This window comes from Salvelinus sp. IW2-2015, linkage group LG13 (assembly GCF_002910315.2).
Source record: "Salvelinus sp. IW2-2015 linkage group LG13, ASM291031v2, whole genome shotgun sequence".
NCBI lineage: Eukaryota > Metazoa > Chordata > Actinopteri > Salmoniformes > Salmonidae > Salvelinus > Salvelinus sp. IW2-2015.
In genome coordinates this window covers 12,224,641-12,251,734 of record NC_036853.1, presented here as the reverse complement: position 1 = coordinate 12,251,734, position 27,094 = coordinate 12,224,641, and the positions used below count along the sequence as shown (strand labels likewise).

Below are 27,094 nucleotides of genomic sequence, written 5' to 3'. Positions count from 1 at the left end.
ATGGCCTTCTATTGCATTAATACAAATAACAGAGACATGCAAACAAGATCTAGAAGGCGATTTTATTTTGTAGGCCTCTACAGCGTCAGTCAGTGACGTTGCATAGGTGGACGAAAGGATGCTTCTTCCACACACCTCTGACAGCCTAGACTGAAAAACGTTCCCATTTAATTTACCCGTAAGCTACCACACTTTCTCCAATTTAAATAAATGTTATTTGTACAGGTATGCAGATAAAGTGAACTGATATTCAAGAAGTCAGACAGATCACCCGATGATGGGCTTATATAAATTCACACACTAATGTCATAATCATGCTTTAGTAATATGGTGGTTGTAGATTATACTAGTTATGTATACTGAACAGCAACGTCAGAAGATATTCAATGTGGTTTGGAAAACTTGAATATTCATACAAGAAAAGGTTTACACAAATATTTCCTTAACGGGCACAGCCAAAATAACGGTTGATACAGTTGAAGTCGGAAGTTTACATACACCTTAGCCAGTTAAATTTAAACTCAGTTTTTCACAATTCCTGACAATTAATCCTAGTAAAAATTCCTTGTCTTAGGTCAGTTAGGATCACCACTTTATTTTAAGAATGTGAAATGTCAGAATAATAGCAGAGAGAATGATTTTATTTCAGCTTTTATTTCTTTCATCACATTCCCAGTGGGTCAGAAGTTTACATACACTCAATTAGTATTTGGTAGCATTGCCTTTAAATTGTTTAACTTGGGTCAATGTTTCGGGTCAAATGTTTCGGGTAGCCTTCCACAAGCTTCCCACAATAAATTGGGTGAATTTTGGCCCATTCCTCCTGACAAAGCTGGTGTAACTGAGTCAGGTTTGTAGGCCTCCTTGCTCGCACACACTTTTTCAGTTCTGCCCACAAATGTTCAATAGGATTTAGGTCAGGGCTTTGTGATGGCCACTCCAATACCTTGACTTTGTTGTCCTTAAGCCATTTTGCCACAACTTTGGAAGTATGCTTGGGGTCATTGTTCATTTGGAAGACCCATTTGCAACCAAGCTTGAACTTCCTGACTGATGTCTTGATGTTGCTTCAATATATCCACAATTTTCCTTCGTCATGATGCCATCTATTTTGTGAAGTGCAGCAGTCCCTCCTGCAGCAAAGCACCCCCACAACATGATGCTGCCACCCCCGTGCTTCATGGTTGGGATGGTGTTCTTCGGTTTGCAAGCCTTCCCCTTTTTCCTCCAAACATAACAATGGTCATTATGGCCAAACAGTTATATATTTGTTTCATCAGACCAGAGGACATTTCTCCAAAAAGTCCGATCTTTGTCCCCATGTGCAGTTGCAAACCGTAGTCTGGCTTTTTTATGGCGGTTATGGAGCAGTGGCTTCTTCCTTGCTGAGCGGCCTTTCAGGTTATGTCAATATAGGACTCGTTTTACTGTGGATATAGATACTTTTGTACCTGTTTCCTCCAGCATCTTCACAAGGTCCTTTGCTGTTGTTCTGGGATTGATTTGCACTTTTCGTACCAAAGTACGTTCATCTCTAGGAGACAGAACACGTCTCCTTTCTGAGCGGTCCCATGGTGTTTATACTTGTGTACTATTGTTTGTACAGATGGATGTGGTACCTTCAGGCGTTTGGAAATTGCTCCCAAGGATGAACCAGACTTGTGGAGGTCTACACTTTTTTCTGTGATTTCTCTTGATTTTCCCATGTATGTAAACTTCCGACTTCAACTGTATACAGTTCCCTGTGACGTACTGACAGCTTTTATGGTAGGTAGAAGTGCTCCTGTCTTCATGGGTGTTGCCCCAGTGTTTTCAGAATGATGTCAGTGAAGGTGTTTGGCTAATTAGGCTAGATCATCACAGAGTGGGTCGACAGCGTTTTACCTTGTAGTCCAATAGAGTGCACTGTTGTTAGGATGAGGTTTGGAGGAAGAAGTTACTCCAGAATGAATTCCTTAGGTTTAAGAAATTATGTCACTTAGCAGAGACCATTATGCTGTTATGCTGAGTATATTGCCACCATTCAATAAAATGATGTCAGTCAGTAGCTAGGACATAGGGAGTATTTTATAGCTGAATGCTCTTAAGCAGCAGAGTGAGCATGACCAGGCCTACTAAGAAATGTTGACTTGGGAATGAAATTTAGGCCTAGGTGTGATATCTAGAGCTTACCTGTTCTAACATTTCAAGTTGTCTATCTTGGGTTATTTTTATACACACCTTGATTGGTCACTGCTTCTGGTTTCAGCAGAGTTGTGGTGGCCACTGAGTGCTAATATGCCCTGGCAGTTATCTGGCAAAAGAAAGTTCATGCTTTGTCATGATTTTGTCCATTGCTTAGACAGACATACAAAGCATAATAGCTTTGACTCTATTTCACCACTCTACTAAGCCATGATCTTTTGATTCGGGTCCTAATGTATTCCCCTTTGTGTAACCCAACCCCACATACCTAGATAAGGTGGTTACCCAGCCAACAGTGGACAACTCACTAAAATATTAATTGGGTGTTCTCTCCTGGCCTGCCCAAGGTTTCTCATGGACACTCTATTTACTTTACGCATATATGCTGAGGGAAATAACACCGATCCATCTATTCTGTCGGTCCCTCGTTTTGAAGGCAAGCAGATCTAGGAAGGTGTGAAGGCACACTGAATGCAATTGACATTAAATCCCAGATTTTAGAAGACAATATGTAACACTAACAAGTATGGCAGGTATTTTATTTGCCTATTCATGTCCCCTGATTAAAAATAGTGTCTGAAGTTCTCTCCACTGTTTCCCTATACCTCCTTTAGAACTTGTTGTGCTGTAGAAATGTAGGTCTTGGCTCTAGAACAACTATTACAAATTTTTCAATTGGATCTGAATCAGGGCCTAAATTTTACACCTGCCAAATGTGGGTATATTTTGACATTGGCGTGGCTATTTCACCACCCACGTTGGCAGGTGGTCAGAGATCCACAGTGCGAAAATTTCACTGGCATTTGTGAATAAAAATAGTCAAGTAGGATCATATTTATTGTAAAATAAATGCTGCAGTAGCTGTTTTCAAAGTATTTCTGCCATTTTGTTTCATAATCTCACACTCAATTTGTGCAAATATGTACAAAAAGTATTTCAGCAGATTTTGTTTGTTTGTGTGGTTTAATTCGTGTGATAATACACACATTTTTGTGCGACTTCATTTATAACAAATGTGTTAACAACCCAATATTTTTAATCAACCAAGGTTGTCACCGAAATTAGTATAATATAATAGTAGCTTTATGTATTATTTATTTTATTTATTAATGCCAATGCTGTTTTATATGCTTGTTTTTGCTTAATACTTTGGGATACTGGTGCTGTGTCGGGTTTTATGAGGGTTGCCAGATTGGTGTAAAAAGATGTCGTGTTTTTGTGGTATCGATGAAGGTATTTGATTGGGGAATTAATTTAATTGAAATGTCTAGTAGAGGTCAACCAATTATGATTTTTCAACGCCGATACCGATTATTGGAGGACCAAAAAAAGCCGATACCGATTAATTGGCCGATTAATTTTATTTATTTTTTATTTTTTTATAAATATTTTTTATTTGTAATACCAATTACAACAATACTGAATTAACACTTTTCTTTTACCTTAATATAATACATCAATAAAATCAATTTAGCCTCAAATAAATAATGAAACATGTTCAATTTGGTTTAAATAATGCAAAAACAAAGTGTTGGAGAAGAAAGTAAAAGTGCAATATGTGCCATGTAAAAAAGCTAACGTTTAAGTTCCTTGCTCAGAACATGAGAACATATGAAAGCTGGTGGTTCCTTTTAACATGAGTCTTCAATATTCCCAGGTAAGAAGCGAGGAGAGGGACGGAAGCTATAATGTTACACTGGCAATACTAAAGTGCCTAATAAGAACATCCAATAGTCAAAGGTATATGAAATACAAATGGTATAGACAGAAATAGTCCTATAATTCCTATAATAACTACAACTTAAAACTTCTTACCTGGGAATATTGAAGACTCATGTTAAAAGGAACCACCAGCTTTTATATGTTCTCATGTTCTGAGCAAGGAACTTAAACGTTAGCTTTTTATTAATTTAGTAATTGTCATTATTACAAATAAAATAAAACAATTGTCCGATTAATCGGTATCTGCTTTTTTTGGTCCTCCAATAATCGGTATCGGTATTGGCGTTGAAAAATCATAATCGGTCGATCTCTAGTAGTGACGCCTCTAGCACTGAGATGCAGTGCCTTAGACCGCTGCGCCACTCAGGAGCTTGTACAGTGCATTTGGAAAGCATTCAGACCACTTCCCTTTTTCCACATTTTGTTACGTTAGACTTATTTTAAAATGGATAACACATTTTTTTTAAATCCCTCAATCTATACACAATACCCCATAATGCTAAAAGAAAAACAGGTTTATAGACTTTTGCTAATTTTATTACAAATAAAAAAACTGAACGATCACATTTTACATAAGTATTCAGACCCTTTACTCAGTACTTTGTTGAAGCACCTTTGGCAGTGATTACAGCCTCAAGTCTTCTTGGGTATAACGCTACAAGCTTGGCACACCCATTCAATCATAGACTGAAAACCCTCACAAGCCTAAAACATATCTGATCAGAAGCTTGGGTTAATTACCTTATGTGTAAAATTAATGACATTTCAATTGCTGTAAGACTCGTCACCTTAGCCTGTATTTTAGCTGGTTCACAGGTAAACCAGTGGTGAAAAGTAATCCGTGAGTATCATGTGGAGGTTGTCATTCAGTCTGATGTCCTGTCTGGTTTCTGTGTCTCCGCTCAGGCTAAATACATCTCCACCTGCATCGACGAGATCAAGCAGGAGCTCAAGCAGGACAACATTGCTGTCAAGTCCAATGCCGTTTGCAAGCTCACCTACGTAAGATCACAGATCAGCACCCCTCACTGAAACTGCCCTCACTGTGAACAACAACACAGAGATGCACAACCAAAAACAATTCAGCTATATCCTAGGCCTGCTATGCATTATTTTTTGCTAGATAACAGCTACTTTGAATACTGCCCATACTCAGTAAAAGCTATTTGAGAATGCATTTAGCCTGTGAGCTCTCACTGTCCACAGGGACAATGTAGTGGATGTCCAGTGCTCTGACTCCCTCTGTCTCTCCCCTTGTGCGTTAACAGTTGCAGATGCTGGGCTATGACGTCAGCTGGGCTGCATTCAACATCGTGGAAGTCATGAGCTCCTCCAAATTCACATACAAGGCAAGATAATCTGTATGTGTGGTATATTTAAAACAAATTGGGATATTCGAGAGTGTTTGAGGTTAAATATGGTGCTTCCTCTCTTCAGAGAATTGGTTACCTGGCCGCCTCCCAGTGCTTTCATGAGAGCACTGATGTAATCATGCTGACAACCAATCAGATCCGAAAGGTCAGTGATGCTTTTTTAAATTTTTATCTTGCACCTTTGGCCTACCTGTCTATGATGTATTAAAGACCATCTCTGATACCGGCTACACTATATATACAAAATGAGTGGATTCAGCTATTTCAGCCACACCCGTTGGTGTATAAAATCTAGAACACAGCCATGCAATCTCCATAGACAAACATTGGCAGTAGAATGACTTTACTGAAGAGTTCAGTGACTTTCAGCATGGCACCGTCATAGGATGTCACCTTTCCAACAAGTCAGTTCGTCAAATTTCTGCCCTGCTAGAGCTGCCCCGGTCAACTGTAAGTGCTGTTATTGTGAAGTGGAAACATCTAGGAGCAACAACGGCTCAGCCACGAAGTGCTAGGCGACACAAGCCCACAGAACGGTGCCGCTGAGTGCTGTAACGCGTAAAAATCATCTGCAACACTCACTACTGACTTCCGAAACTGCCTCTGGAAGCAACGTCAGCACAAGAACTATTCGTCAGGAAATAAAATGGGCTTCCATGGCTGAGTAGACACACACAAGCCTAAGATCACCATGCGCAATGCCAAGCGTCGGCTGGAGCGGTGTAAAGCTAAAAATCATCTGCATTGGACTCTGGAGCGGTGGACACACTTTCTCCGGAGTGATGAATCACGCTTCATTATCTGGCAGTTCGACGGACGAATCTGGGTTTGGCGGATGCCAGGAGAACGCTACCTGCCTCAATGCATAGTGCCAACTGTAAAGTTTGGTGGATGAGGAATAATGGTCTGGGGCTGTTTTTCATGGTTCGGGCTAGGCCCCTTAGTTCCAGTGAAGGGAAATCTTAACGCTACAGCATACAATGACATTCTAGACGATTCTGTGCTTCTAACTTTGTGGTAAGTTTGGGGCAAGCCCTTTCCTGTTTCAGTATGACAATGCCCCTGTGCACAAAGCGAGGTCCATACAGAAATGGTTTGTCAAGATTGGTGTGGAAGAACTTGACTGGCCTGCACAGAGCCCTGACTTCAACCCCATCGAACACCTTTGGGATGAATTGGAACGTGGACTGCGAGCCAGGACTAATCGCCTAACCTCACTAATGCTCTTGTGGCTGAATGGAAGCAAGTCCTCACTAATGCTCTTGTGGCTGAATGGAAGCAAGTCCCTGCAGCAATGTTCCAACATCTAGTGGAAAGCCTTCCCAGAAGAGTGGAAGCTGTTATAGCAGCAAAGGAGGGACCAACTCCATATTAATGTCCATGATTTTGGAATGAAATGTTACATACTTTTTGGTCATGTAGTGCATGTCCTCCCGTCCTTTTTTCCCCCTCTTTCACTTTCTCTACCTCTCTTTCACATCCATTTTTTTCTTTCAGGATCTGAGCAGTCCTAACCAGTACGACACCGGTGTGGCTCTCACTGGCCTCTCCTGCTTCGTGACCCCTGACCTGGCTCGGGACCTGGCCAATGACATCATGACTCTGGTGAGTTACATTCTCCAGCTCAAGAGTTCGTTGTCTGGTTTCATGCTTCTCTGACCTCTCTCTCTCTCGGTCTGTGCTGCAGATGTCCCACACAAAGCCTTATATCAGGAAGAAGGCAGTCCTGATCATGTACAAGGTGTTCCTGAAGTACCCCGAGTCTCTGCGCCCAGCTTTCCCCAGGATGAAGGAGAAACTGGAAGACCCTGACCCTGGTGAGAGAGACTAGTACCTACCTGCCTACTCTGTTGGTTGGGGCCAGACACATTTGTATCACCTTGAATCCTAAAGTATGCCGTAACTAAGGAAATTGTCTTAACTGGATGGAAGCTATTTTTAAAGTATTTTGGATGTATTTTATCTAATTCGTGTCCTAATGATTCCTTCAGCATGGATGTTGTTGATCTCATCTGTGTGATGTCTCTTTCCTGCAGGGGTCCAGTCAGCGGCTGTTAATGTCATCTGTGAGCTGGCCAGGAGGAACCCTAAGAACTACCTTTCTCTGGCCCCGCTTTTCTTCAAGCTCATGACCTCCTCCACCAACAACTGGGTCCTCATCAAGATCATCAAGCTGGTGAGTGAACAGGATGGGAGCTGTGGAAATCACTGTGTCAGTAGCTAGGTTTCCATCCTATTGGTGATATATTGTCATGTGGGCATTTTTTAAATCAGCCTAAAAAATATGCACATAGGCTGACTTCGATTGTCAGTCGAACGGTGTTTCCTCCGACAAATTGGTGCGGCTGGCTTGTGGGTTAACCGGGCGGGTGTTAAGAAGCGTGGTTTGGCTGGTAATGTTTCGAAGGACGCATGACTCGACCTTCACCTCTCCGGAGCCCGTTGGGAAGTTTCAGCGATGAGACAAGATCGTAATTACAAATAAATGAAGAGAATATGCACATTTTCCCACCAGTGGTGTGTTTCCACCAAACGTACTTTTTGTGGAAAGAAAGCTATGCGTGATGATATAGAAGTGTACATGTACCGAATAAAAGTCGAAAGTTCAATGTGTTTCCATTGCATTTTCAACTCTACCGATAGTTTTATCACAAACTATTGCATTAAATAGTTAATGTGCCTACTTGTGTCTTGGCACAAGCACTCTAACCAACAGCTCACAGATACAGTGTGGGTAGGCTAGCCTACATTATGAGATTATTATGGATAAGAGCAAGATTATTTGTCTAGCGGCAGCCAGGGATCGATCATAATGTCACCAGAATAAGACCCTCGATATTAAATTGGAAAGGAGCATCAAACTCATCACCTTGCACTTTCACTACTCTGTGAAGTTCATTAGCTGGAGACTCATATCTCCCTCACTAACTTCAAGCACCAGCTGTCAGAGCAGCTCACAGATCACTGCACCTGTACATAGCCCATCTGTAAATAGCCCATCCAACTACCTCATCCCCATACTGTATTTATTTATTTATTTTGCTCCTTTGCACCCCAGTACCTCTACTTGCACATTCATCTTCTGCACATCTATCACTCCAGTGTTTAATTGCTATATCGTAATTACCTCGCCACCATGGCCTATTTATTGCCTTACCTCCCTTATCTCACCTCATTTGCACATAATGTATATTGACTTTTTCTGCTGTATTATTGACTGTATGTTTGTTTATTCCATGTGTAACTCTGTTGTTGTATGTGTTGAACTGCTTTGCTTTATCTTGGCCAGGTCACAGTTGTAAATGTGAACTAGTTCTCAACTAGCCTACCTGGTTAAATAAAGGTGAATTAAAATAAATAAATAACATGGTGAGCTCCAAAAGTATTGGGACAGTGACAATTTTTGTTATTGTTTTGGCTCTGTACTCCAGCACTTTGGATTTGAAATGATACAATAACTATGAGGTTAAAGTGTATACTGTCAGCTTTAATCTGAGGGTATTTTCATCCATCTCGGGCAAACCGTTGAGAAATTACAGCATAGTCCCCCCCCATTTTAGGGGACCAAAAGTATACAAATTCACTTATCGGTATTAAAGTAGTCCCCCAAGTAATTCCTCCCATGTAATGCTAACCTCTCACCATTACAATAACAGGGAAGGTTAGCATTTTTGGAGGGTATGATATTTATGCCTCTAACTTTCTCTCTTGTCATTATTTACGATTCATTCAGGATTATCCGTAATCATGGTAGCATCCACATTTATGTAGAAGTGTTTAGAAAAATATGATATTCTTATTTACAATAAAAGTGTCTCCAAAATGACTACATTATTTACCATTCATTTCTATTAAATCCAAAGTGCTGGAGTACAGAGCCAAAACAACAAACAATGTGTCACTGTCCCAATACTTTTGGAGCTCACTGTATATTAATCTGTAGCCTAATAATCAGCATGCTTTCTTGAGTCGTAGTGGGAGGACCATACAACATCATCGCGTGACTAAAAGTTTACTTCGATAGGATGGTTATTATATTAATATTTGCTCATTATTAATTTTATTGACACACAAAGGTCTCACCTTGTCTAGCGTATATTGTTTTGTCGATATTTGGAAAGTTTACCAACAAATTTGCTGTTTACATCAGGCCTGTATTGACATTTTTTTTTATCCGACATACTTTACCCACATAAAGGTTGGATGGAAACCTGGTTAGTGAGTCAGTGGAACTTACATATTATTGCCCTGTATCACAACATGGAGAGGTGTTGTTCCTTTAGTGTGTGTAATGGTGACTTGTGTTTTTCAGTTTGGTGCCCTCACACCCCTGGAGCCTCGCTTGGGGAAGAAGCTGATAGAACCCTTAACAAACCTCATCCACAGGTGAGACACCTACAGAGATCCAACAACCAATATGGGTTTTGTTGAATCACAAAAAGTTGTCTGAGGAAAATATTGATCTTCTGTCTATCTCTACTCCTTTTCTTACCCTTTCTTCCTCTCACAGTACCTCTGCTATGTCACTTCTATATGAATGTGTCAACACTGTGATAGCAGGTCAGTATTCCTCTTTTCACTTGTTCTTGTATCTCTGTTTAGTCGTCTGGTTATCTGTGTGCTGGGTAGCCGTACATCTTTGTGAAGCTTGGGTATAAACTGAAGATGTGCGCAGTTAAACCAAGCTATTTTCTCATAATTTTTTAAAATAAAAATTGTACATTTATATTATACACCTTGCATGTCTATAGTCTTCAGTGTGGGCAGTTGTTTTGTTTGCGCCTTTGATGTGCTACTGAGGAGGTTGTTGACTCAATACAGTTTGTTTTATGTTAAGTGAAAAACATCACTGAGCTTTCAAGATCACAGCTCTAACTGTGAATATTTAGTTTTTGACAAGTATGTAAAGTTGTTGACATAGCAGGATCTTATTGTTTGTCCTCTGTTGCAGTGTTGATTTCCCTGTCCTCTGGGATGCCAAATCACAGTGCTAGTATTCAGGTAAGTCCCAGACACCATGTCCACTTTTTCTCTTTTGTAGCTAATGATGTGAACGCTTTCCACTCCAGTTTGATAACAATGCATGTTTACATCTTTGTTTTTATCATCACAAGTCTGTCAGTAGATGAACACCAAACGATTGCGCAGGCTAGTGAAATTGTGATTAAAAAGCATTCATTTCTGAGCTCCTAAAATGTATAGAAATTCAAACTGTTCAAATGACTTTAGCTGGGTTCTATGGCTAGTGGGTTTCACCCACTTTCGGTGAATGTGCAGAATTGCTGTGCGCACATGCAAATACTGGAGCTTGTTTGGAAAGGTTTATATTGATAGTAATGGCATGTTTCTCTCTCTCTCAGCTCTGTGTCCAGAAACTGCGAATCCTGATTGAAGACTCGGACCAGAACTGTGAGCCCTCTGTCAATGCCTGCAGTGTGTCATTCTCTCATTGTCTGCGTGTTTCTGAGTAGCCACCCATCTAGTTTACAGCGATCTAAATCCCCAAATTCTGGATAACTCGACATTTTGACCACCCCCCTGAAATGCGGGCCGTTTGAAATGTTACTGTGCATAGTTGCAATTGCGACTGTCACAAGGTATGGTTTTGTCTTTATACATTTATTATACACCTCTACTTCAACAGGCTATTTAGTTTCTAAAAATTGAGTATATTTGAGCAGTAATTAATCAGTCTTAGCAGGTTACAGCGAACAGTAAGTTAAACCATCTACGATCATTATGATGCATCTGGTGATTCGAGTTATCTGGGCAACTTGGTTGTGTGTAGATTAGATATACGTGGGCAGCTATGTTTAAAAAAATAATTGAGTTCTCTATACTGATCCTCAAGGCCGTTTCGCTAGTTAGGATCATAACATCAACAGACTCTTGCCTTCTTTTGCTCCCATCGACACCTTTTAAACTATAAGTCTCAAACATAGTACTGTTTACAGGGCTGCTCCTGACCTGCTCTGATGAAGCCAAACCTGTATCTGCACAGCGATAGCACTTTACCTCGAGGTTGCATTCACACATATTGATCCATAAACCTGATATACAGCTATCTTTTCAGGAGGTATCAACCGCTCCGATAATAATCTGTTTAGTGGATGTTATATATTGCCTGATTCCGCAAAAAAAATGGTGTCTGTTATCGGATTAGTCCACTATAGCTACATCTACCTATGACTCAAGTTGGTGGCAAAAAAACTAAACTTCCATGTGTATATGTTGTCTCGTGTGAATGTCTGTGTTCTTGCCATCGTTCTGTTTGTTTGTATTTTCCTTTTCTTTGTGTTTTTAATTTCATGTTTTGTAGAGAAAATCTAATGGATGTGAAAATATCAGGTTGTTAGTCAGTATGTTATGTATGGGCTATTCCATGCTAACAGAATTATGCGGAGACTCAGATTTTTCACTTTAGAAAGTATGCCAAACAAAAAAACATTGATTTCAAAGTTTAATAAACCGTACAACTCTATGCACAATGACTACTTTGAAAAATGTACACTGGTAATAGAATTACGGCAAACCATTCCTCGGTTTTATTCTGTTACCAAACTTAGTCCTTGTTTATAGAGTTCTATGGTTTGTTAAATGTTGAAATCAATGTTTTATATTTTGAAGTGGGGCTGAACTTCTTAATTTAGCCTCTGTTTCAATTGTCCTCATTAGAAAATGTGACCGAGAACAAGATCTGGGTTTTGGGAGGCATGCTTTGATGTCAGTGTCGTGTGTGTTTGAACTTGGGAAACGTTTGTACTTTCACTCTGCCAAAACAGTACACAGCTAGTCACTTGAAACAGTTATCTAGAAAGAAGTAGCCTAGACTTGAAAAGTCTAAGCTACTTTCAGGTTTTGTGTTTGGAAGTAGCCTAGACTAGCTAGGAAGCTAGCCAACTTCTTTCGCCAATTAGCTTCAGCTGGCCGTTGTGCGACCGTGGCAAAGTTGATCTGACTTTGGATAGCTTATCTCTGGGGCTAGTTGGGGACTGTCAATAAATTACTCAATCTATGGGACAATATTTTCATGTTGCACATCTCTGTCTTATTAAATTCTTTCAATATTTATATAAAAAAAATTACAATTTGTAGTTGGTTTGAAGTTAAGTCATTGAAATTTGCAGCTATAGAAATGTTAAATATTGTCCCATGTACTGTACATTGTGTAATTTACTTATGGTCCCTAACTAGCCACATAGGGATATCGAATGTCAAACCAGATTGACCATTGGTATTATGATCGGGATGCGTGCAGCAGCGCTTTGAATTGAGGATCACTTGGGTGCTGTGGGCAGGATTGAAATAAACCCAACCCAAGGAAAATGTATGGTACCCTTAATTCCGTGATGTACCATTTCTTTCGTAATTATCTCGCAGATCTCCGTTTTGGACGAGAGTGACTATGACAAATGTATCCTATTTACACTTTGTAGTCAATTTAGACAGTAGAATAAATATTTTGGAATAATATCGATGCCACATAGGCCGTTACCTACCAGAGAAGTTTACTGCCTTCAAAGTGAAAAATCTGATTCTCAGCGTAATTATATAATATATAAAACAGGCATTCAGAATAGTGACAAGGGCCTACAGTAATGAGTTTGTAATGTAATCCGTGAGGTTTCAGCGGATGAGAGTGGATAGTGGAGACAGACAGTGCATTTGGAAAGAATTCAGACCCCTTGACTTTTTCCACATTTTGTTACATTACAGCCTTAGTCTAAAATCGATTAAATAGTTTTTCCCCCCCTCAATCTATACACAATACCCCATAATGACAAAGCAAAAACAGGTTTAAACATTTTCTGTGGGGGGGGGTAACTATACATTTACATAAGTATTCAGACCCTTTACTCAGTACTTTGTTGAAGCACCTTTGGCAGCCATTACAGCCTTTAGTCTTCTTGGGTATGATGCTACAAGCTTGGCACACCTGTATTTGGGGAGTTTCTGTCATTCTTCTCTGCAGATCCTCTCAAGCTCTGTCAGGTTGGATGGGGAGCGTCACTTCATAGCTATTTTCAGGTCTCCAGATATGTTCAATCAGGTTCAAGTGTGCGCTCTGGCTGGGCCACTCAAGGACATTCAGAGACCTGTCCCGAAGCCACTCCTGAGTTGTCTTGGCTGTGTGCTTAGGGTCATTGTCCTGTTGGAAGGTGAACCAATCGCCCCAGTCTGAGGTCCTGAGCGCTCTGGAGCAGGTTTTCATCATCTTTCCTTCGATCCTGACTAGTCTCCAAGTCCCTGCCGCTGAAAAACATCCCCACAGCATGATGCTGACACCAACATGCTTCACCGTAGCGATGGTGCCAGGTTTCCTACAGACATGACGCTTGGCATTCAGGCCAAAGAGTTCAATCTTGGTTTCATCAGACCAGAGAATCTTGTTTCTCATGATCTGAGAGTCTTTAGGTGCCTTTTGACGAACTCCAAGCGGGCTGTCATGTGCCTTTTACAGAGGAGTGGCTTCCGTCTGGCCACTACCATAAAGACCTGATTGGTTGTCCTTCTGGAAGGTTCTTTCATCTCCATAGAGGAACTCCAGCTCTGCTAGCGACCAAGGCCATTCTCCCCCGATTGTTCAGTTTGGCCAGGCGGCCAGCTCTAGGAAGAGTCTTGATGGTTCCAAACTTCTTCCATTTAAGAATGATGGAGGCCACTGTGTTCTTGGAGACCTTCAATGCTGCAGACATTTTTTGGTACCCTTCCCCAGATCTGTGGCTGACACAATCCGGTCTCAGAGCTCTACGGACAATTCCTTCGACCTCCTGGCTTGGTTTTTGCTCTGACATGCACTGTCAACTGTGGGAACTTTTATATAGGCAAGTGTGCCTTTCCAAATCATGTCCAATCAATTGAATTTAACACGGGTGGACTCCAATCAAGTTGTAGAAACATCTCAAGGATGATCAATGGCAACAGGATGCACCTGAGCTCAATGTCGAGTCTCATAGCAAAGGGTCTGAATACTTATGTAAATAAGGTTATTCTGTAAAAAAAAAATATACATTTGCAAAAATTTCTAAACCTGTTTTTGCATTGTCATTTTGGGGTATTGTGTGTAGATTGAGGATTTTTCAAAAATGTATTTAATACATTTTAGAATAAGGCTGTAATTTAACAATGTGTAAAAAGTCAAAGGGCCTGAGTACTGGGAGGCAGGCTATAGCCATAAGGTAATGTATACTACAGAATGTAAAGGCATGATGTATGGCTCGTAGACCAGTCTCCATAGTGCAGAACCACTACTCTAGTGCATGTGGAAGCAGAATAGAAGGCCCTGTGTATAGTGTCCAGGCCACTGAGTGTGTTGTCTCTGTTCATAGTGAAGTACCTGGGCCTGCTGGCCATGTCCAAGATACTGAAGACTCATCCCAAGTCTGTCCAGTCCCACAAAGACCTCATCCTCCAATGTCTGGATGACAAGGACGAGTCCATCCGCCTGAGGGCTCTAGACCTGCTCTACGGCATGGTGCTTGTCACTGTCATAACACATGGTCATTGAATACACACTGACCCTACCCCCATGTCTTCACCACCTATGTCTACTCATGGGGAAATGCCCTAAGCTCAAAAACACTCCTACTCATTCCAGAGTTTTTCTTTATTTTTACTAATAATGAGGAGATCAAAACTATGACATAACACATGGAATGATGTAGTAACCAAAAAAGTGTTAAATAAATCAAAATATATTTTAAGTAGCCACCCTTTGCCTTGATGACAGCTTTGCCCACTTGGTATTCTCTCAACCAGCTTCATGAGGTAGTCACCTGGAATGCATTTCAATTAACAGGTGTGCCTTGTTAAAAGTTAATTTGTGGAATTTCTTTCCATCTTAGTGCGCTTGAGCCAATCAATCAGTTGTGTACTTCCGGCGCCGACCGAGATGGCCGCCTCGCTTTGCGTTCCTAGGAAAATATGCAGTATTTTGTTTTTTTTATGTGTTATTCCTTACATTGGTACCCCAGGTAATCTTAGGTTTCATTACATACAGTCGGGAGGAACTACTGAATATAAGACCAACGTCAACTCACCATCGTTACAACCAGGAATATGACTCTCCCGAAGCGGATCCTGTGTTTTGCCTTCCACCCAATACAATGGATCTGATCCCAGCCGGCGACCCTAAACAACGACGCCGTAAAAGGGGCAAACGAAGCGGTCTCCTGGTCAGGCTTCGGGGACGGGCACATCGCGCGTCACTCCCTAGCATACTACTCGCCAATGTCCAGTCTCTTGACAATAAGGTTGATAAAATCCGAGCAGGGGTAACATTCCAGAGAGACATCAGAGATTGTAACGTTCTTTGCTTCACGGAAACATGGCTCACTCGAGAAACGCTAATGGAGTCGGTGCAGCCAGCTGGTTTCTTCACGCATCGCGCTGACAGAAACAAACATCTTTCTGGTAAGAAGAGGGGCGGGGGTGTATGCCTTATGATTAACGAGACGTGGTGTGATCATAACAACATACAGGAACTCAAGTCATTCTGTTCACCTGATTTAGAATTCCTCACAATCAAATGTCGACCGCATTATCTACCAAGGGAATTCTCTTCGATTATAATCACAGCCGTATATATTCCCCCCGAAGCAGACACATCGATGGCCCTGAACGAACTTTATCTGACTTTGTAAACTGGAAACCACACACCCTGAGGCTGCATTCATCGTAGCTGGGGATTTTAACAAGGCTAATCTGAAAACAAAACTCCCTAAATTCTATCAGCATATCGATTTGTGCTACCAGGGCTGGTAAAACCTTGGATCATTGTTATACTAACTTCCGCAACGCATATAAGGCCCTCCCCCGCCCTCCTTTTGGAAAATCTGACCACGACTCCATTTTGTTGCTTCCAGCCTACAAACAGAAACTAAAACAGCAAGCTCCCGCGCTCAGGTCTGTTCAACGCTGGTCCGACCAATCTGATTCCACGCTTCAAGACTGCTTCGATCACGTGGATTGGGATATGTTCCCGCATTGCGTCCAACAACTACATTGACGAATACGCTGATTCGGTGAGCGAGTTCATTAGAAAGTGCATTGACGATGTCGTACCTACAGCAACGATTAAAACATTCCCAAACCAGAAACCGTGGATTGATGGCAGCATTCGCGTGAAACTGAAAGCGCGAACCACTGCTTTTAACCAGGGCAAGGTGACCGGAAACATGACCGAATACAAACAGTGTAGCTATTCRCTCCGCAAGGCAATCAAACAAGCTAAGTCCCAGTATAGAGACAAAGTAGAGTCGCAATTCAACAGCTCAGACACAAGAGGTATGTGGCAGGGTCTACAGTCAATCARGGATTACAAAAAGAAAACCAGCCCCGTCGCGGACCAGGATGTCTTGCTCCCAGACAGACTAAACAACTTCTTTGCTCGCTTTGAGGACATTACAGTGCCACTGACACGGCCCGATACCAAAACTCTCCTTCGCTGCAGCCGAGGTGAGTAAAACATTTAAACGTGTTAACCCTCGCAAGGCTGCAGGCCCAGACGGCATTCCCAGCCGRGTCCTCAGAGCATGCGCAGACCAGCTGGCTGGTGTGTTTACGGACCTATTCAATCAGTCCTTATCCCAGTCTGCTGTTCCCACATGCTTCAAGAGGGCCACCATTGTTCCTGTTCCCAAGAAAGCTAAGGTAACTGAGCTAAACGACTACKGCCCCGTAGCACTCACTTCCGTCATCATGAAGTGCTTTGAGAGACTAGTCAAGGACCATATCACCTCCACCCTACCTGACACCCTAGACCCACTCCAATTTGCTTACCGACCCAATAGGTCCACAGACGACGCAATCGCAACCACACTACACACTGCCCGACTTCAGGAAACCACAGAGGGAGCACCCCCTATCCACATTGATGGGACAGTAGTGGAGAGGGTAGAAAGTTTTAAGTTCCTCGGCGTACACATCACGGACAAACTGAATTCGTCCACCCACACAGACAGCGTGGTGAAGAAGGCATAGCAGCGCCTCTTCAACCTCAGGAGGCTGAAGAAATTCGGCTTGTCACCAAAAGCACTCACAAACTTCTACAGATGCACAATCGAAGCATCCTGTCGGGCTGATCACCGCCTGGTACGGCAACTGCTCCGCCCACACCGTAAGGCTCTCCAGGAGTAGTGAGGTCTGCACAACGCATCACCGGGGCAAACTACCTGCCCTCCAGGACACCTACACCACCCGATGTCACAGGAAGGCCATAAAGATCATCAAGGACAACAACCACCCGAGCCACTCGCTGTTCACCCCGCTATCAATCCAGAAGGCGAGGTCAGTACAGGTGCATAAAGCAGGGACCGAGAGACTGAAAAACAGCTTCTATCTCAAGGCCATCAGACTGTTAAACAGCCACCACTAAACATTAGTGGCCGCTGCCAACATTACTGACTCAACTCCAGCCACTTTAATAAATGGAATTGATGGAAATTTTGTAAAATGTATCCACTAGCCACTCATTAAACAATGCCACTTAATAATATGATTTACATACCCTACATTAGTCATCTCATATGTATATAGTATACTTACTCTTATACCTCTACTGCTCTTGCCATCTTTATGTAATACATGTTTCACTAGCCACTTTAAACTATGCCACTTTATGCTTACATACCCTACATTACTCATCTCATATGTATAGACTGTACACTATACAGCTACTGCATCTTGCCTATGCCGTTCTGTACCATCACTCATTCATTATCTTTATGTACATATTCTTACCCTTTACACTTGTGTGTGTATAAGGTAGTAGTTGTGAATTGTTAGATTACTTGTTGTTATTACTGCATTGTCGGAACTAGAAGCACAAGCATTTCGCTACACTCGCATTAACATCTGCTAACCATGTGTATGTGACAAATAAAATTGATTTGTGTTGTGACAAGGTAGGGGTGGTATACAGAAGATAGCCCTATTTAGTAAACGAAGCAAGTCCGTATAACTTATGCAAGAACAGCTCAAATAAGCAAAGAGAAAGGACAGTCCATCATTACTTTAAGACATGAAGGTCCGTCAATACGGAACATTTCAAGAACTTTCTTCAAGTGCAGTCGCAAAAACCATCAAGCGCTATGATCAAGTTACCTCTGATACTCAGCCTCAGAAATTGTAGCCCAAATAAATGCTTCACGGAGTTCAAGTATCAGACACATTTCCACATCAACTGTTCAGAGGAGACTGTGTGAATCAGGCTTTCAGTGTTGATTCCTGCAAAGAAACCACTACTAAAGGACACCAATAAGAAGAAGAGACTTGCTTGGGCCAAGAAACACGAGCGATGGGCATTAGACCAGTGGAAATCTGTCCTTTGGTATAATTTTTGGTTCCAACCGCCGTGTCTTTGTGAGACGCAGAGTAGGTGAACGGATGATCTCCGCATGTGTGGTTCCCACCTTGAAGCATGGAGGAGAATGTGAGGGTGCTTTGCTGGTGATACTGTCAGTGATTTATTTAGAATTCAAGGCACACTTAACCAGCATGGCTACCAGCAGTCCCACTAAGCCTAAACCAGATGGGATGGTATCATTTGTTTTTCAACAGGCAATGACCCAAAACACACCTCCAGGGTGTGTAAGGGCTATTTGATCAAGAAGTAGAGTGATGGAGTGCTGCATCAGATGACCTGACCTCCACAATCAGCTGACCTCAACCCAATTTGAGATGGTTTGGGATGAGTTGGACCGCAGAGTGAAGGAAAAGCATCCAACAAGTGCTCAGCATATGTGGGATCTCCTTCAAGACTGCTGGAGAAGTATTCCAGGTGAAGCTGGTTGAAAGAATGCCAAGAGTGTACAAAGCTGTCATCAAGGCAAAGGGTGGCTACTTTGAAAAATATATTTTGAAAATATTTAACTTTTTTGGTTACTACATGATTCCAAATGTGTTATTTCATAGTTTTGATGTCTTCACTATTATTCTACAATGTAGAAAATAGTTTCTTTTTTAAATTATGAAAAACCCTTGAATGAATAGGTGTGTCCAAACCTTTGACTGGTACTGTATGTATAGCCTAATTCCTCCCTGATCACAGTACAGTTTCTGATGTCCCCATTGCTCTGTTTCTCATTGACTACTCATTGGTGTGGTCCCAGGTGTCCAAGAAGAACCTGATGGAGATAGTGAAGAAGCTGATGCTGCACGTGGACAAAGCCGAGGGAACCACTTACAGAGATGAGCTGCTCACCAAGATCATTGACATCTGCAGCCAGAGCAACTACCAGTACATCACCAACTTTGAATGGTCAGCACAACTTACTGGCAGGGCAAATGTATTGGTCTCTGATTCTTTTAGATTCATACTTTCTGTGAGTTTTGAGTCTCCGTGTCTCTCAAATAGAGTTGAAATGCTCACGAGTCAAAATGCATTGTAGTAATGCGTCTTGCTGTAAATAATTCACACAAGTTTTTGCATCGTACTGGCCCGCTACTTGTCATCTTTTTGGGGGTTTACCTGCCATTTAGGGGCCTACCTTCCACTGACTTTCTCACCTGTCTCTCAGGTACACCAGTCTGACCGTCTGTCTCTGTTTCCGTCTCTCAGGTACATCAGTATCCTGGTGGAGCTGACCCGTCTAGAGGGCACGCGGCATGGCCACCTCATCGCCTCCCAGATGCTGGACGTTGCCATCCGGGTGAAAGCCATCCGAGCCTTCGCCGTGGCCCAGATGGCTACTCTGCTGGACAACGCCCACCTGCTGACCGGCAACACACAGCACAACGGCATCTGTGAGGTGCTCTACGCCGCCGCCTGGATCTGTGGAGAGTTCTCAGAGTATGTATTCATCCATTCCTCCTGTCGTGTCTTTACGATCATTAAATTGAAGACTTTGTTTTTATCAAAGATTCCTGTAATTAGTATTACGCGATTAAACTGAATAATCATGTAACTGTAATTAACTAGGAAGTCGGGGCACCAAGGAAAATATTCAGATTACAAAGTTATAATTTCCCAATATAACCTTTCAGATATTTTCATATCTGATCAATAGTCTTCTTAATTAATGAATTATTTACTTTACCTCACGTTAGTCTCATTCCAAACGTCGTAAATTGTTGGTTATCTGCACGAACCCAGTCTTCACTATGAGTCATCCATACATCAATTGTTTTAAATCATTTATTTATTACTAAGTAATTCACAGAAATGCATAAACAAACAAACAAAGTAAATATGGTTACAAGAAAATATAGGAGAATGTGCCCTAGTGGGCTAAACCGGCATGGCGGCTTGTTAGACCAAAGGGAAGTGGGGGTCGACTGAGACGTCACTACAGAGTTAATAATTATAACAATTGAAATGCTAATCCTTTGCACATGAACGCTCACTCATTCGGGAACAATTGCAATCAATATATATATATTTACGCTCAGTGTGTCGTCTTGATCGCTGTTGAAAAGTTAGTTTCTGTTGGAGAGTTTCCGTCCTCTCTCTCTCTCTCTCTCTCTCTCTCTGTCGTGGTTAGAGTGGATAGTTTAGAGTGACATTCATTCGTGTTGTTGTAGAATGGATGTTTCGGCGGTTGTCGTTCTTCGCGTTCAATGATACCGAATTCCTAGCTGCAGACTAGTAATTAATATCAAAGACTTGTTCTTATTCTGTCGGTATCGATAGTCTAAGAGTTTAACCACGTGGTATGGTTAAAAGATTCAGCAATGGTCTACAACCTTTGTCCTCCCGTGATTGAGAGAAACATGGTCTGGTGATAATTTCTCAAAGTTGGGTTTTATTCGGAATTGCAGAAAAGGGCTGTCCCAGGATGCCTGACCCTGACTGGGCTCAGGGGCGGTCCTCTGATTTAGTTCAAATCAAAAGGGAATTGGATTTTCCTTCATTAAACAGTCCAACATCATATTACACAATTTTACAAACAGTATCATAATCACTCATTCATCTTATACAACAATTAGATGTAAACCTCATATCTGAGGCTATTATATAAACAGCGTTATGGTAATGTGGCCACACCGTCTCCCATGACCTTCCCCAAGTTGTAACAAACGGACCAGTTCGTAGCTGGATTCTTCACCGATCTTTTATACTTTCTCCGGAACATGAAATTTGTTCGTACCTCAAGTTCTGTGAGGTGGAAGAAATCCCTTTGTTCTCTATGAAAATGTCCTCTGCCTCTTATACTGTTGTGGCCATGTGGCAGGGTCTTCTCCTCAGGAATTTACGACCTCTCTCTGACCACAGCAGCGTAGTTGTGAGAGGCAGGGAGAGGCAGGGAGAGGGGGATGGGCTTGCTGTACCCAAATAGGCCAACGTCATGACACTCCTCTACAAGAACACATGCACACACATACAGTTTTTAACAAGAATGTTTTCCACTAAGTCAAACTAGCTAAAATCAGGCCAGTTCAGCCCTGTATCATTGGCTTATCCCTCATCCTGTGCCATCCTCCTATCTCCCCCCCAGACACCTGGAGGACCCCATGGCGACTCTGGAGGCCATGCTGCGGCCCAAGGTGGCCACCCTGCCGGGCCACATCCAGGCCGTGTACGTGCAGAACGCTGCCAAGCTGTTTTCTACGGTGCTGCGCGGCCAGGAGGGGGCGCCAGAGGACAGCAAGGTGGCCCAGGAGACCAGCCAGCTGCTCATTGACAGGCTGCCTGTGTTTGTCCAGAGTGACAACCTGGAGGTGCAGGAGAGGGTGAGTCACACATCTAACCTCCGGGGGCTATTGGCCATTTGAAAGGCGAATACCTTTTTCACTATGCATCTCTCTTTGCCCCCCCCTCATGAGTCACACGGCTAATATCGGTAACTCTCGCGGCTATGGCGTTTGAAAGCGAGAATATATTTTCCAGTATACATCTCCCTCTCTCGTGCTCCCCTCTACCCTCCCCAGGCCCTGCATCCTTCAGCTGGTGAAGTACATCCAGAAGCTGCAACAGAAGGACGTGAGGTAGCTGAGGAGGTGACAGCTCTGTTTGCTGGAGAGCTCAACCCTGTGGCCCCCAAGGCACAGAAGAAAGTGCCTGTCCTGAAGGGTCAGTCTGCCTGCTGCTCTCCCCTACTCACAATTAAGCTTATAGTAATACACAACATCAGAAATATATTTTATAGTACTACACTGACAAACATCTAAAGCAACAGTTTTGTCACACAAATTTATTTATTTTTTTAATTTTTTTCTACCTTATTTAACCAGGTACGCTAGTGAGAACAAGTTCTCATTTGCAACCTGCGACCTGGCCAAGATTAAAGCATAGCAGTGTGAACAGACACAAAACACGATGTTACACATGGAGTAAACAATAAACAAGTCAATAACATAGTAGGGCGAAAGAAAAAAAGAGAATCTATATACAATGTGTGCAAAAGGCCATGAGGAGGTAGGCCAATAAGTAGCCATAGGATGGAATAATTACAATTTAGCAGATTAACACTGGGGTGATAAATCATCAGATGATCATGTGCAAATAGAGATACTGGTGTGCAAAAGAGCAGAAAAGTAAATAATAAAAACAGTATGGGGATGGAGGTAGGTAAATTGGGTGGGCTAATATATCGAATGGACTATGTACAGCTGCAGTCGAACGGTAGCTGGCTCAGATAGCAGATGTTTACCTCTAACGCAGCCTCTACCCCGGGTCCGGAGAGCACCCCATCTCCCCCACACCTGATTAGCATTAGCTAGCATAGCTTCACAAGTAGATAGTAGCATCTAAATACATTAAATCAAGTCCAAGACAGATGAAAGATACAGATCTTTGTGAATAAAGCCACCATTCAGATTTTCTAAAATTTTAGGCGTACAAAATGTAAATCTATTAGCTATTAAACACGTTATGCAACATACACCACTATTCTAACTCCATTTTCAGTTTCTTACTCTTCAGTGCTATCACCAATTCGGCTCAACTAAGATCATGATATCCCTAACCAAGAAAAAACCGTCTTCAGGATGACAGTCTGAATAACATATTCATGGTAAGATAGTTTTTGTTAGAAAAAAGTGCATATTTCAGTGTAGAAATCACAGTTTACAAATTGCACCGACCATCGCAAATCGACACTAGAATTACTAGATAGAGCCAACGTGTAGCCAATTTACTCATCATAAAACATTTCAAAAAATAGACAAAGCATAGCAATGGAAAGACCCAGTCTTGTGATTTCAGACCATATTTCAGATTTCTAAGCGTTTTTCAGCGAAAAACAATAAATCGATAATGTTAGCATACCACATTGTGCAAACGTTACCAGAGCATCGATTCCAGCCAAAAGCGCTATAACGTAATCACCGCCAAAATAATATAATTTTTCACTAACCTTCTAGAATTCTTCCGATGACACTCCTGCTAACATCATTTTACAATATACATATACAGAGTTTGTTAGAAAAGGTGCATATTAGCCCTACAAACCGTGGTTACAAATAAAATACTAGGAAATCAGCCTCAATATGTCTGACGTCATCTATCAGAGTGATGCTAGTTTAATTGAAAGCTAATCATTACTTACTAAAAATACAGGGTTGACAGGAATCGAAAGACAAATTAGTTCTTAATGCAAACCGCTGATTTACATTTTTAAAATTTATCCTTACTTCTTCAATACAGGGTTCCCAAGTGAAGCATTACAACACAAAATGGCGAAATATGCGTTTAATAATATTTCGACAGAACACGATTTATCATATTAAATAATTGCTTACTTGAGCTGTTCTTCCATCAGATTCTGGGCAATGTTCCTTTCTATGTTTAAAAGTCTTTTGGTCGATAGACTGTCCTCTGTCCTTCGAAATGTCCACCACCAACGACCGACACCACAAAACGTGTCCAAAGTTTCAGAGTGCACACAAAATAAATTCCTCAAAATCGCACTAAACGATATAAATTGCTATAAAACGGTTCAAATTAACTACATTATGATGTTTTTAACAACTATAACGACTAAAAACATGACCGGAGAAATTGCTGGTTAGACAACGATTTGGAACGAGGCAAGTCCGATGGCCTTCACGCTTCAGGCGCACGACGAGAAGGGCGGTCTCTATACATTTTGGTCTTTTATAATGGCTGTGAATGTCCCATCGATTCCATTGAAAACGTGATGACGTACAGACACCCAGAGGAAGACGTAGGCAGTGTCGGTTTCTTCATAGCATTCACTGTCGCCTTAAAAACAGACTCCAGATCAGAGGTAAAAATTTCTGAAATCTGACCCTGTCATGAAAAGTGCTGTAGAAATTGTTCTGTACCACTCAGAGACAAAATTCCAACTTCTATAGAAACTAGAAGTGTTTTCTATCCAATAATAACAAATATGCATATTGTACGATCAAGAATTTAGCACGAGGCAGTTTAATTTGGAGACACAAATATGCTAATGCGGAACAGCACCCCCTATAGTTCCAGAAGTTAAAGTTGTTTGAGGGAGATAAAGTCTCCAACTTCAGAGATTTTTGCAATTCGTTCCAGTCGCAGGCAGCAGGAACTGGAAGGGAAGGGCGGCAAATGAGGTTTTGGCTTTAGGATGATCAGTGAGATGCACCTGCTGGAGCGCGTGCTACGGGTGGGTGTTGCCATCGTGACCAGTGAACTGGATAAGGCGGCGCTTTACCTAGCATAGCCTTGTAGTGACCTGGAGCCAGTGGTCTGACGACGAACATGTAGCGAGGGCCAGCCGACTAGAGCATACAGTCGCAGTGGTGGGTGGTATAAGGTGCTTTAGTAACAAAACGGATGGCCCTGTGATAAACTGCATCCAGTTTACTGAGTAGAGTATTGGAGCTATTTTGTAGATGACATCGCCGAAGTCGAGGATCGGTAGGATAGTCAGTTTTACTAGGGTAAGTTTGGCGGCGTGAGTGAGGAGGCTTTGTTGCGAAATAGAAAGCCGACTAGATTTGATTTTGGATTGGAGATGTTTGATATGAGTCTGGAAGGAGAGTTTGCAGTCTAGCCAGACACCTAGGTACTTATAGATGTCCACATATTCTAGTCGGAACCATCCAGGGTGGTGATGCTAGTCGGGCGTGCGGGGCAGGCAGCGACCGGTTGAAAAGCATGCATTTGGTTTCTAGCGTTTAAGAGAGTTGGAGGCCACGGAAGGAGTGTGGTATGGCATTGAAGCTCGTTTGGAGGTTAGATAGCACAGTGTCCAAGGAAGGGCAGAAGTATACAGAATGGTGTCGTCTGCGTAGAGGTGGATCAGGGAATCGCCCGCAGCAAGAGCAACATCATTGATATATACAGAGAAAAGAGTCGGCCCGAGAATTGAACCTGTGGTACCCCCATAGAGACTGCCAGAGGCCGACAACATGCCTCCGATTTGACACACTGAACTCTGTCTGCGAAGTAGTTGGTGAACCAGGCAAGGCAGTCATTAGAGAAACCAAGGCTGTTGAGTCTGCCGATAAGAATGCGGTGATTGACAGAGTCGAAAGCCTTGGCCAGTCGATGAAGACGGCTGCACAGTACTGTCTTTATCGTGGCGGTTATGATATCGTTTAGTACCTTGAGCGTGGCTGAGGTGCACCCGTGACGCGGCTCGGAAACCGGATTGCACAGCGGAGAAGGTACGGTGGGATTCGAGATGGTCGGTGATCTGTTTGTTGACTAGGCTTTCGAAGACCTTAGATAGGCGGGCAGGATGGATATAGGTCTGTAACAGTTTGGGTCCAGGTGTCTCCCCTTTGAAGAGGGGGATACCGCGGCAGCTTTCCAATCCTTGGAATCTCAGATGATACGAAGGAGAGGTTGAACAGGCTGGTAATAGGGGGTGCGACAATGGCGCGGACAGTTTCAGAATAGAGGGTCCAGATTGTCAAGCCCAGCTGATTTGTATGGGTCCAGGTTTTGCAGCTCTTCTCAGAACATCTGCTATCTGGATTTGGGTAAAGGAGAAGCTGGGAGGCTTGGGCGAGTAGCAGCGGGGGGGCGGAGCTGTGGCGCAAGGTGGGAGTAGCCAGGAGGAAGGCATGGCCAGCCGTTGAGAAATGCTTGTTGAGTCTTCGATTATCACGGATTTATCGGTGGTGACCGTGTTACCTAGCCTCAGTGCAGTGGTTAGCTGGGAGGAGGTGCTCTTGTTCTCATGGACTTTACAGTGTCCCAGAACTTTTTGGAGTTAGAGCTACAGGATGCAATTTTGCTTGAAAATGCTGGCCTTTGCTTTCCTGACTGACTGCGTGTATTGGTCCTGACTTCCCTGAACAGTTGCATATCGCGGGAACTATTCGATGCTATTGCAGTTCGCCACAGGATTGTTTTGCGCTGGTCGAGGGCAGTCAGGTCTGGAGTGAACCAAGGGCTATATCTGTTCTTAGTTCTGCATTTTTTGAACGGAGCATGCTTGTCTAAGATGTGTGAGGAAGTTACTTTTAAAGAATGACCAGGCATCCTCAACTGACGGGATGAGTCAATATCCTTCAGGATACCGGCCAGGTCGATTAGAAGGCTGCTCGCAGAAGTGTTTTAGGGAGCGTTGACAGTGAGAGAGGTGGTCGTTTGACCGCGGACCCATAGCGGATACAGGCAATGAGGCAGTGATCGCTGAGATCCTGATTGAAGACAGCAGAGGTGTATTTGGAGGGCAAGTTGGTCAGGATAATGTCTTATTAGGGTGCCCATGTTTACGCATTTAGGGTTGTACCTGGTGGGTTCCTTGATGATTTGTGTGGATTGAGGGCATCTAGCTTAGATTGTAGGACTGCCGGGGTGTTAAGCATATCCCAGTTTAGGTCACCTAACAGAACAAACTCTGAAGCTAGATGGGGGCGATCAATCACAGATGGTGTCCAGGGCACAGCTGGGAGCTGAGGGGGTCGGTAGCAGGTGGCAACAG

At 42.6% G+C, this 27,094-nt stretch overlaps 1 protein-coding gene across 1 annotated transcript in view; it reads left to right on the top strand.

Annotated features, from left to right (window-relative positions):
- LOC111972127 (AP-3 complex subunit delta-1-like) overlaps window positions 1-27,094 on the top strand; it is a 56,582-nt gene that overhangs the window by 961 nt on the left and 28,527 nt on the right. The window contains 16 exon segments of the mRNA XM_023998990.1: window positions 4,813-4,908; window positions 5,175-5,255; window positions 5,344-5,424; window positions 6,777-6,884; window positions 6,967-7,096; window positions 7,316-7,455; window positions 9,592-9,665; window positions 9,790-9,839; window positions 10,231-10,280; window positions 10,640-10,688; window positions 14,609-14,754; window positions 19,391-19,539; window positions 19,840-20,070; window positions 21,716-21,955; window positions 22,152-22,198; window positions 22,201-22,294. Of these exon segments, the coding sequence (XP_023854758.1) occupies window positions 4,813-4,908; window positions 5,175-5,255; window positions 5,344-5,424; window positions 6,777-6,884; window positions 6,967-7,096; window positions 7,316-7,455; window positions 9,592-9,665; window positions 9,790-9,839; window positions 10,231-10,280; window positions 10,640-10,688; window positions 14,609-14,754; window positions 19,391-19,539; window positions 19,840-20,070; window positions 21,716-21,955; window positions 22,152-22,198; window positions 22,201-22,294 (1,766 nt within the window).